General features: G+C 38.8%; 1 protein-coding gene across 3 annotated transcripts in view; it reads left to right on the forward strand.

Moving 5' to 3' along the window:
• The window catches only part of kcnip3b (Kv channel interacting protein 3b, calsenilin), a 55,861-nt gene that overhangs the window by 11,963 nt on the left and 31,195 nt on the right, over positions 1 to 12,703 (forward strand). For all 3 annotated transcript variants that reach the window (XM_080308822.1, XM_080308821.1, XM_026186866.2), the window contains one exon: positions 8,962 to 9,136. In XM_080308822.1, coding sequence (XP_080164948.1) covers positions 8,962 to 9,136 — 175 coding nt within the window. The remainder of the gene's footprint in view (positions 1 to 8,961; positions 9,137 to 12,703) is intronic.

Raw genomic sequence — 12,703 nt, forward strand, 5'->3', positions numbered from 1 at the left:
AAGTGATGCCTGCAGTTCTTTAGATCTTCTGGGCTCTTGTGAGACGTCCTGGATGAGTCGCTGATGCGCTCTAATTTTGGTCACACCTGGGATGATTCACCACTGTTACAGATTTTCTCGCTTTGAGGATAATGGTTCTCACTGGAGTTCACTGGAGTCCCAAAGCCTCAGAAATGGCTTTGTAACTCTTTCTAGACTGATAAATGTCAGTGACTTTGTTTCTCAACTGTTTTTTAGATCATGGCATGATGTGCTGTTTTTGTGATCTTTTAACCCACTTCACTGTATCACACAGGTTTTGTTTAAGAGGTTTCTTGATCTAGCAGATCTGGCAGTAATCAGGTCTGAGTGTGACTAGTGAAACTGAGCTTAGCTTTCCCAATAAATTGGGTTCAGGATTTAAAAAGGGGTGCAAGAAACCTTACCTTTTCACACAGGGGGAGGTAGACTTGGATAGCTTTTTATTTCCTTGATAAATTGAATTTTTATAAACTGGATATAATATTCTGAAACATTTACATTTGACAAATATGCAAAAAACAAAAAAACAAAAAACATTGTCAGGTCTCATTGTGATGTTTTAGCTGTGTTTTAGGTGTGCCCAAGCCCAAGCTAGTTCAACCCAACGCACACCCTGCTTTCTCATCTGTTTGCCTCTAAGTGGGACTTTAATTTGTAAAACGAACATCATGCTGTATTCAGTAAGACTTAAAAGTACATTTTCTCTGTAAGCCTCTTTACAATCTGACTTCATTTTGCAACCAGGGGAGTTATCCCCTTTTGGCCATTAGAAAAAACAGCATGTTTAAATTCATGCTGACCTTGAAGAAGCGGCAGAGGAGCACAGATGAACTCTGCTGGCTAAGTTTGAGTCACACTGACACAAAGAGTCAGAGAGAAAGTGAGAGAAAGTGAATCTGCTGTGGCCTCGTTAATCACTCATAAATTATTAATGGAAACTCCCATCCGCTGTTATAACATTGCAAGGATACACCGCTCTCTCTTTCTTAGACCTCTTTCCATCACTTTTACTTTCATTTTTTTTTTCATATTGCTGTGTTTTCACAGAGTCATGAGCTTCTTTAAGCCATTCTCCCAGAATGACTTCACTCTCAAATGTCCTTCTCAGGTATTCTAACATAATTTATAACACGACTGCCCAACATTTAACTCCTTAAGACTTTCTGCATGAAAATACTTCTGCTGTATCTTGAATGGCATCGGCCCCACTTATACATCTTTTCTACACATAGTGTAAGCCATTTTCAGAAACCAATAAAACACAAATAATGTCAGCAACAGTGCCTTAAATCACAGTGAGAGTGTGCATGTTTTCTCACCTTTTCTGTTGTCTGTAGAGGCTCGTAATTGTTGAATCATTATGTGTTGTGCACTATTTTCACACTAAGAATCCAAGAATAAAACGCTTTTAGGCTTTTAGGCTTTTTAACAAAAATAGGGAAGAAATGATTTGGTTAAAATGTGTGAAAAGAGAAGGGAAAGTGGTTTGGAAATATCTACTACAAATAAATTAAAGCTGCTCTCACTTACTGTGACAATCACACAGGGATTCATTACTAAAGCCTGCAGCTCTTTTAGCATCACTGAACTGATTTCTTCTACCCATAATTTTCCTTTGTGATTCAGTTTTGCTCTGCTTGCCATAAGCAATTTTTAATTTTTTTTACTTAATCTGTCATATTCGTTGTGAAGATGAAGACCCAAATGCAGACACTCAGGCACTGTCAGGCAAGCTGACTGTGCAGCAGGCATGAGTAGGATGCAAATGCAAGACTTGAAAACAGTAAAGAAAAAGCACTTTTATTTAACCTAAACTGGATACAAAAATAATACAAGGTGAAGAACAAACAAATCTAAACATACTTCAAGGTAGGACACAACCACTAGGGACAACACAACAGGAACAAAGGGCAATATATATACACATACCAGGCATTACCTGAAAAAGGGAATACACTGAAGGAAATCTGACTATTGAGACAAGGGGAAGTAACACTAAGCACAGTACACGAGACAAGGGCCTATCAAAATAAAACAGGAAGTAACAATCACTGAGACCGGGACTAAGACATGTGAACCTGACACTTAGGAATTTAAATAAATTGGGAATCAAAAGATATTTCAAATAAACAAAAATATCCAACAGATAGAGGACTGTGACATAACCTTTATTTAATAATATGACTGATAAAATTAAAAATTCACATCCACATTGTTCTTGCCAAGACACACACCAATAGTATTAATGGTAGTTGTATAAAAAAACCCACAGATACACAGTGAAAAACAGTGAATATAAAAAGTAAAATACAACACAAATAACCAACCTTTTTGACTTTCAGTGCCAATTATGACTAAAAGAACAGTAAAGGTCATTGTGTTGGCCTACAGGGGGTAACGGTATTCAGGAAAAACATTTCCAGCCCAGAGTAACTGGCTCTAGGTTATTTAAAATCCCCATAAATTAATTTAGTGAGCTGATTTTGTTGCAGATTCTGAAAGCAAGCTACTAATTTAAAGGCTCTTTTGTTAAAGTTCAGTGCAAACTTTCAGGACAGACAGCAGGAATGAATCTTAGGCAGTGACGGCCCACAATTTTTTCATTAATCTAATGGATTAAGAAAGGAGCAAGGCAAGAAATCCCTTCTAAATAATAATGTAGCAGTGGTTTAGTCTATGACATGAATATACCAGACCAACCGACCCCAGCATACAACGTTCGGTGGAGTTTGGAATAAGCCCCAGTGGAGACGGTATTAAGCATATCTATGCATTGTGAAGATACGTGCATATAAATCATGTCACTATAAATGAGCACTGACGTAGGAGTAGAGGCTGAAAGTCTATTACTTTCCTAACGGGACAGAAAGGACAGTTTCAGTTTAAGTTTTTGACAGCAGTTACTAAATGTTAGTTGTAAAAGGCAGCGAGCCATCAATTATTATTCCTAAGTACTTATACTGCAACACTAACTCTTGGAGTGGACTGTAGCGAAACATGAGATGTTTCGTGGTTTCACATTTCAAATTTGTCACCATTTAAACAAATGTGCTGTACGTCATTAAAAGCTACAGTACCATGCAGCCATAACCATTTAAAGCAATAGCAGATGTTTTTGACTAGTATACATTTTTAAAAAGCCAAATTCATGTTACATTTTCACTCTAAAATAGCGTAGCAACTACCTGTCGAGGAAAGCAAAGCACTTATAAGCCTAACAGCCTGATAATTCCCTCATTAGTTTGTCAGTTAAGATAAATAAACAAAGAAAATAGAGGAAATGAAGCTGTGCTAAAATAAGGTAAATATATTGGACTTAGATTCGACAGGTGGCCAGAAATAAAACACCAAATTAATGCTAATGCTGATCCGTGTTTGCTGACAGTGTAAACATTGCTTGCTGACACAGCTCCCTGATTCGTTCTCCATAACAGTTACACAGTGTTGTGTTTACAGCCTGCATGGCTGTTCCAAGTGACCAAAACTCTACTAATACTGCTCAAGAAGTAGAAAATAAAAAATGTATCTGATGAGAGGGGTTCAAGTTAATTATAATCATAAGACAAGAGGGAAAAGGATGGAGATGAATTAAAGAGAGAAGCTCAGTTGTGTTAGTTTTCTGTCAGGTCCTGGCACTGTTTTCCTACAGTAAATATTGAATTTTGTTCTGGTCTGAGAAAGTGTTGAACTCCTGGTATTTGAGTTTCATTTCAGTTTGGAATGAGATATTTCTGTCGTTGTACCAGAAGGAAGTGCAGCTCCATCTGTTCTTCTTGTTTGTGAAAGTCTGTTGTCTTTGGGTTGCCATGTTTGTCTTTGTCCACCAATCTCTGTGACCAAGCTGAAGTTTTCTAGCGACTGTCTTTCTAAATGTGCAGAGGTTTATAGGAATTGATTCTTATGCTAATTATCTATCATGTAGTGGTGCATTACATGATTTGAATTTAAGTTTAATCATTAACTGACTCACACTGGGCCTCATTGTGGCCCCTGAGTCCATCCTCTGTCTCAGATGTCTACGCGCCATCATTTTAGCCTTCTCTGCATTTTGCGACTCACAGCTTTAACCCAACTTTGTTCTGAAAAGCTCGCCCTTTTAAACAAGGTTTGAACAGCAGGTGGGTCAGTTACTGTCTCACAGCCAGAACTGTGTGCCTGAAAGGACCAAGGGTAGAAATAAACTGCCTGAAACCGAGTGGTTAAAGCTGCCTGAATTGTGAATTGGCTCACACATAATAACTTAATCTGATGTTATTTGAAACATTGGCTATGTATAGAAATATAAGCATGCAGAAATTATAACAGTCAAAAGTTAAACACATAATTTGTTGGGCAAAAAGAGAATTATTGTAGTTTTGGTTCTGTACACCACCTCAGTGGATTTCAAATTAAACAATGTGTGAGTAAAATGCAGACTTCCAGCTTTACAAAACTGCGTTACATGAACTGTTTTAGAATTACAGCCAGTTTCATGGCCAAGTGAGGTTTGTTCTCTCATTATTTAATGACAAATGGAGCCTAATATCTCAATATAATTCAAAGTGCTGTGCCCCAAAGCCCAAGAGATGTCAGTGCAAGTGAGGGAAGCCATCATTAGGATGACAAACCAATTAAACCAATGAGTGATAAAGCAGAAACTTCAACAGTAGCCACATCAACATCTGGTACATAATTAAAGACGAGGAATGCGCTGACCAGCTCAGCAACCCCTAAAGGCCTAAAAGAAGACAGAAGACAAGTAAAGTACATGATCAGAGAATTATTTTTATAGTTAAAAACAACAACTTCACAATATGTAACCAAGTCAAGAGCATGCTTAAGGAGGCAGATGTATCATTGTCAAAGTCCCGATTAAGAAACGGCTTCATGAATGGAAAGACTGGGGGTCTACAAGAAGGTGCAAACCACTGATTACGCGCAAGAACAAGAAGGTCAGATTAGACATTGTCAGAAAACATCTTAAAGATGCTTATTGTTTCATTTAAAGCATAGGTGTTAAACTCTGGCCCGCGGGCCACATTTGGCCCGCAGCCTAATTACATTTGGCCCACGAAGCCACACCAAATTACTATCAGAGCTGGCCTACTGGTATTATACAGCTAATATATATATTGTTTAGTATTAAGCTTTGCTTGTTCCAGATTCAGTTTTTCAGCAAAACGTGTTTGAGTCCATAAGAAAAGATTCATTCTTATATCTGGATGAATAAATATATTTCAATAAATATTAACGTTAGCCCGCGACTTTGTTCCAGTTTTGAATTTTGGCCCACTGTGTATTTGAGTTTGACACTCCTGATTTAAAGTCTACTGTGGTGGTGACAGAGGCAAAACTACAAAAAGTGTGCAATTCTCCAACAAATTGTGGACTTAACTGTACACTTTTGAGTACATAAACACCATCAGTCCTCTTTAACTTCGTTTCTCTTTGACTGTGTTTCATTTTAGAGTGATCCAGATTCGCTCTGTAACGTAATAAGGCCAGAGTTTATGCTTCACATTAGCCAACCTCCGCTGAAGTAACAACCCAGCAACTTATATTTAATAATTGATGGCAGAACATAGCGATGCGTACGGCTTGGCTCCTCTGTTTGCTCTGAGCGTTATGGGTCCCTTATAGGATGTGCATGAGTGTTATAGTGGATGTTGTACAGACATTACGAATGGGAAGTGCCGCCCCGGGACAAAGCCAGCTGAAGCGTTAAGAAACAGAAGATACTAGCTGCAAACGTGTGTGTGTGAGTGAGTGACTGTGAGTATGCCTACATGTCCAGCAGCCCATGAATAAACAAATAATGTAGGGCTGCATTTTCTGTTGTTTGCACTGTGCCTGTCTGCATCTGTTTGCCTTACGGCCCTCACTTTGGAGTTTGGGACTTTCTCTTAAAAGCCACGCTGAAAACAACACTTTCCAATAATCTACTTCTCCAAAGAAGCGAGTCACTGCTGAGCACATTTGCAGCATATATGTCACTGTTGACATGCGATTAAACAGATATTGTATGTTGTCATTACGATACAAGCCATCTTCATCCATCTCTTTCCTCGCAGTTGTCCCTCTCAGCCACTTTTTCCACTCATCTTTCGCTGTTTTTACCAATCTGTTCATGTGGAAGATGCACAGAAATAACCTTGAAAATGTATTCCCCAGCAAAGTGCTTTCATATCTTCACCTCCTATCTTCCCATCCTCCATCCCTCTGTCCTCTGGCCGTCCTCAGATGGGCCACGATTCATTATGGTAATTGACTTCGGTTCTTCCAGGAACATGAGCAGACCTTGTTCTCCTCACATCTTTTTCTTTTTTTTCTCTCGCTCTCTCTGTTTCCCTTTCTGCCTTAAAGTAAAGGATTTGCATGGTCAGACTCCCACAGAATCAAATAGCTGTTAAAAATCCTCCGTGTGTTTGTTTGTGCACCCTGCATCTTCATTTTCCCCCCTCCTCTCCCTCTGTCATCCCTTTTTTCCCTCTCTTGCCAATAGCATAACGGGGTGTCTGTTTGTTCACTGTTCACCTCTTTCATCTTCCTTCCTGCACATGTGTGTGTATGTGACTATTTTGCATGCACCCAGCAGGAGCAGCTTAATAGAGCTTATTGAGAATCTAAGAAAAGACATTCTCAGTAAATCAGAGATCGCATCGGATCAAATCAATGTTTGCTGGATAAAAAAAACTGAAAGGATGCCAAGATGTGAAGGAAAGAAATTGAAAAATATATTAGAGCCAAAAACGTTATCTCCTCTGATGAAAGCGAATAAATGCTAAATATGAATGAGATGGTAGGGATGGGGCTTGCATGGTAAGCATTACAGGGAGCTGAAATATGAAAATGAACAGAATGAGGCTTTTAACTAATCTGAAATTAAAGTTATTTCAGCTATTTAAAGATGTGAGAGCATGATATTTGTAGATGAAGTGGAAATAATCTCTTTAAGCATGGCTTGCTCTTATTCTTTCTTTTGGATCTAATAGGTATCAGAGATACGTTGTGTGCTTTTATTTGTAGCCAGAAATATGAAACCGTCCTTACTTAAATTTCAAGACTGTTTTGTGACTGATACACTGTTGGTGTCTCACCAGTTGTGTTATTGTTGTCTGGCTCTTAGTAAGAAGGTTTATCTGCCACTGGAAAAAAAAAGTAAAAGAAAAAGTATCAGGCAGACTTGTCAAGGAAAAAAAAAGGCAAAATTTCAGATTAGTACGTCAGAATTTCGACGTACAAACTCACAACGTCAAAGTTTTGACTTATGTACCATACAGAAGCTTGTGTAAAATAAATGTAGTATAGTCAATATAGTATTGAGTACAGATATCTCAATCTCTTAAATCAGTGCTGGATGATTCCATGTGTTTATTGGCCTTTAATTGCTGTCTGTTGTCCTCCACTGATCGTTTGTGCTGCTGTAACTGTTATTTTGATCTATCTCTTAAACTTTAAACTTCCTGTTTGAATAAATGCGCCGTTGTCTTCGCCACAAAATGTATATAAATGATGAGCTATTAGCATCTTTTAGTTTCTCTATATTATCACTGGCCACTTCCATGTTGTTGTTTTTTGTGCGTGAGGGTGCATTAATAATGCTAGCTAGCTTAGTTTGAAAGCTAGCTAGCATTAGCAAACAGTAGCAAACTGGCAAACAGTACTGGTACAACACACAGGCACACATATGTGTAAGCTCTAGAGGTTTTATATGGAGAAAAATAACCTACCCCATACTGTTTTATTCATCATAATTATTTCAGGTTATTAATATGTTTAATTTTCTGTTTTTGTCACATGATAATCTTTGCTAAACTCTTGTTCTTCTATTGTACCATAAGATGAAGCATCTATTGAAATGAAGTAGGACTAAATTCATATAGGACTAATTAGATAAAGACTTTTACTCTGGAAAACTGAAGCCTAACATCCTTGGATACCTCACTGATAATCCATTACAAAGGCTCCAACTACACAGACACGGTGAAGCGGTCCAAGTCAGAACGTTGAATTGGCAGAGGTGAGGCCCAACGGTCAGCTCTGTCCAAATGGATGACTTATAAAATATTCAGTGGTTATGATTTTTTTGTTGTAGGCAGTAAACGTACTCTTTAATGCTGTAAAGCAGGATTTGGCCATCACTTTCAGATGGGCTGGGACACCGTACCCGTGGAACCTAGAAAACGAAGCTTTCCAACATGCATTAAATATTCTGAAAGGGTCTTTTTAAACCCCAAATCCCATCTTTTTCCAAATCTACTATAACAAAGAACTTGTAATGCCTAAATCAATTGGTGGGTGCAAAAGAAATTTAAAAATAGCCCCCAGTGAGAGCTAAACTCCAGTCTCCTTAATGAAAGGATGGACCTTTCCACTCCTGGGACAGTGGAAACACTCTTAAATGTCATTTGAGAGATGTTTATGTGACTAATTTCAGTAGGTGGGAATAGTCTAGCAGCTCTAATCAATATTTCTCATTAACAGCGGCTGCAAACAATGTTAAAGAAAGGGAACAGCAACAGAGGGAAACAGCAACTGGTATTAACATCATCAGCATCGTTCAGCTCCCTGTTTTACTGTCATGGTTCACTGTTACGTCATGTCAGCAGACAGTTGGTGGCAATGGAAAAGCTCTCATGTGCTTATAAAACCTCATAAAACACTAAAGAGATCCAGAACTGAACTCTTTCTGAACCTCTTTAAAGAGTTCCTGAAACACTTGCAGTTCAGAGATTAATCAGATTCTCTAGGCTTGCACACACACACACACACACACACACACACACACACACACACACACACACACACACACACACACACACACACACACACACACACTTACTCATAATCTCTGGCTCCATTTGAACATTTCAGTCAGATTTGTTTAATTTTAATTTTGTGCTGAATTCTCTCCCGCTTCCTCCTCTTCCTCCCTCATCCCCTCCCTTCCCCTCTCTCCAGGCGGATGGCAAGGTGGTCGATGGCAGCCTGCTGGGAGATGCCAACGGCGTCGAGCCTGCACCGGGCAGAGTGAAGGATTCTGGGAAGTGGCAGAAGCCGCGGTTCTCTCGGAGAGCTCTGATGAAGTGCTGCCTGGTGAAATGGATCATCGCCAGCACGCAGCCACAGGACAAAGGTGAGAGGAGTGACATGAGCATCTCAGGCTGAGTGTGACATGTGGGGTGAAAGCACAAAGAGTTTGAACTGATCAATGGCTTTGACACATGAATCCCAAAGTTCCTGCAGACTGAGCTGGTCAGTTGACCTCAGGGTCAAGTACCAAGAGATAATTTAAAGTCATACGCTCATTTATCAAAAACCTCTACACCCTCGGTCACCATTAATATTGTCCACAAACCTGAATGCCCTCTCCAACGCCTCCTGTGCACTGCTTTTTATCTGTCTATTGACTTTGTCTTTGAAAGGAAAACAGATGCACAGAGGTCGCAACCACAAAACTGTATAGATAACAATAACAATAAAAAGCACAGGTAAGTGAATTAAAACCGATTAACAAAATACAATAATTAGAAGTTTAAAAAATGCTGATTTTTTTTTTAACAAAAAGGGGGTAAATAAGTAAAATGAGACCCTAAAAATATAATCGATAAAATAAGCAACATATTGACAAGCTAAACTACTGAAACAGGCAGTCAAAATTAAACCTTAGAGCACCTTCACTAGTATTGTTCCAGATGTTTGAACGATACTTGTCCTCACTGTTTTGTTTTTTTTTAAATATGAAAACAGTCTTCTTCTTTGTGTTTCGGTGTAGTGTAGCCACTCCAGAGTTTTCATGTCTCTGCCTCCTGTTTGCTACTTCCTGTTTTATTTTGATACTCTGTTGTCTCCTGTGTCCTGTTTTATGTTTTCTTGTCTCCCTGCCTTGATTGTATGCACTGCTGTGTTTTCTCCAACTGTTTCCACTTTCCCTTGTAGCCCTTGTAATACTTGAAATACTGGAAATTTTTAGCTTTGCAGTGTAGCAGAGAAAATGGTTACTTAAGCCTTTCAAAGCTACATTTGAGAATTATGTTTGACTTCTGAGCATATTACCCTGCATTATAAATAGTTGTTCCTTCCTCTGGCTTTACAGGCCTCCAGTCTTGGTTTGTTCAAAGGGGTTATTGCTCCACCCAGTGGTCCAGCTGTTATTGTACACAGTTAGTCTTTTCCCCGCAGGGAGGAAAAGAGACTCTTTTAATTTTAATCTTTATACACATATACATGTGTTTTACTGAAGCCTGCTTGTGAATGGCAGAAAATATTATCTGATGTTTGTTGGTTTTAAAATAGCTCTAATGTAAGAAAACATTTCTACAGTGCAAATAAAATCCATAGTTTAGTTCTGGATATTTATTATAAAACAAGAAGAAACCCAAATCATCTCAGTGTGCTCTCATCAGGGCTTTGCCTCCTCTGGGTCTTCCTTTCTTTGCCAATTCTTCAGCACTTCATGACCTCCTTTCCTCTTCTTGTCCTTCCTTGTCACTTCTTAATCACCATCATCTTTCTTCCTTACAGACTTTATTCTTTCCTTGCTGCCTCTTCTACTTCCTTCTTGACTTACTTGCCTTCTATCTTTCTCTTATTTGTTTACTCCTGTTTTCATCCCTCCTTTTTTCATTTCTTCACTTTTCCTTCATCATCTGTCTGTCCTACCCCTGGCTTCTTCCTGTCCATCCTTCTCCTTACTTCACTTCTGTCTCTATTCCTTCTCCTTCCTCATCCCTGCCTCATAACACCATATTTGTCCCCAACTGTATTCTGCTCCTAAACTTTATTTTCATTTGTTTTTTGTTTGTTTGTTTGTTTGTTTGCTTGTTTTTATCATTGGAGGCATGCATTTCTGTGTCCAATCAGTTTAAAGTTTAAATTTAAATAACACAATGAGGCAGAGTCTGTGGCTGTGACCTGTCTGAGCTCAGTTCACGCTGTAATGTAATGTAATGGTACACTAGGTAGACATTGACTCTCTCTCTCTCTCTCTCTCTCACACACACACACACACACACACACACACACACACACACACACACACACACACACACACACACACACACACACACACACACACACACACACACCACCCTCTCCATGAGTTGGTGTTTCCTCCTCTCGTCCTCTCTTGGCTCTGGTAGAAGTTCTTCACTTTTTTAAAAACGTAATCAAAGTTTTTGACAAAACGATTTCTAATATTTGAAAACACTTTTCATCACTGAGTGGATAAAACTTATATTGCCTGGATGTGGAGATGCTGGAAAATATGTTTGGATATGTTTTTTTTGCATCATTGTTCCAGGATTGTTTTTGTTTTTTCGGGCTTATAGAGACAAGTTCGGGTCATAGTCATTAATTATGCCCACTCCTCTGGCCAGCCCATGCAATCAATAAAGCCCATTAGGAGAGCTACACACACAGTCATAGACCTGTTTTGTACATTTTCTCTAAAACCTGTTGCAGAACAATTTTATCCACATGGACACATTTGAAGAACTCGTACTTCTCGTATTTCTGCTTTTAAATCATGCTTGCTTAAATGAAAATAGAAAGTTAACTATAAATCTAATATCGGGCTGTTTCCAGCAGAGAATAAAAATAATGTCCACCACTGTGCGCAGAGGGACTTCCAGTGATTTAGCACAGATATTTATACCTTGAAGGTTTCCACCCAAGCACCTGTGCAACCAAATTACATCTATTAGTTTTGAGGTTGTTTGTTTGTTTTACATGCCTTGATGTGCACTAATGCACTTCATCAATCTTTAACAGATTCAAGTAATCCTTCAGGTCTTTTCCTCTTTGCCTCTGGCTGTGAGATCAGTGAATAAGCTCTTTGTTTGCAGGAAACAGGAGCGCAGTGAGTAAAAAAGAACAGGACTAACAATCACAGAGAGAGAAAGAAAAGTGGGGCTGTGATGGGATCTATTTCATCTTAGCGGTGTCGAGGGAAAAGCGAGAGGGATTCAGCAGTGGAAGTGGGCAAACCCTCACCTCGATAATGGCCAGCAGCTAAAAATAGCAGCGCAGAGACGGAGATGTGAATCAGTGGTGTGGGTGTAGTTTAGGTGTGGAGAGTTAGAGACAGTGTGCAGGGTTTGAGCAGGATAACTGCAGTTTATACACTGCTGGAAACGAAGGACTACAGACAGTGGGTTTAATAATTTCTATTTTCAGGTACCTTGTGTTTTTAAGGATAACACTGATCATTTCAGTGTACATAAATGTGTTTCTTTCAGATTTTGGATGCTCGTTCTTACCTTTGTTTGAAGCCTTTATTGAATTGAATTTCACAACCATTAGGCCTTCAAACCCTTTATTATTAGGCTGTGGGCTTGGTTTTAGAAATCAACCTATAATAATAGAAAATTGTTGTCTGCATGATGCAGTACATTTGCTGTCCAGCAGATTTGTTCTCCCGGGAACCCTCATAAAACGGATTTGGCACTAGATGTTATCTAAATGGTCTCCACTTCATATAAGTTGGTAATGTAGTCAAGTTTCAATCACTTATGTTTAGTCTTGATGTATTTATTCAGTATTAGTTTTAAATTGGTAAAGCTGAAACTTCAAAAAGAAACTTTTTACTGATTGGCTTTGAATTTCCTGCTCGTTGTTCTTGGTTGTAGCATGTTTTATGCAGATATTAACTGAGGTGAGCTTTGCAGGACATATGTTTATGTGTGTGAAAAGTGAAGAGAAT

Source organism: Astatotilapia calliptera, chromosome 12, assembly GCF_964374335.1.
Source record: "Astatotilapia calliptera chromosome 12, fAstCal68.1, whole genome shotgun sequence".
NCBI classification, from domain to species: domain Eukaryota; kingdom Metazoa; phylum Chordata; class Actinopteri; order Cichliformes; family Cichlidae; genus Astatotilapia; species Astatotilapia calliptera.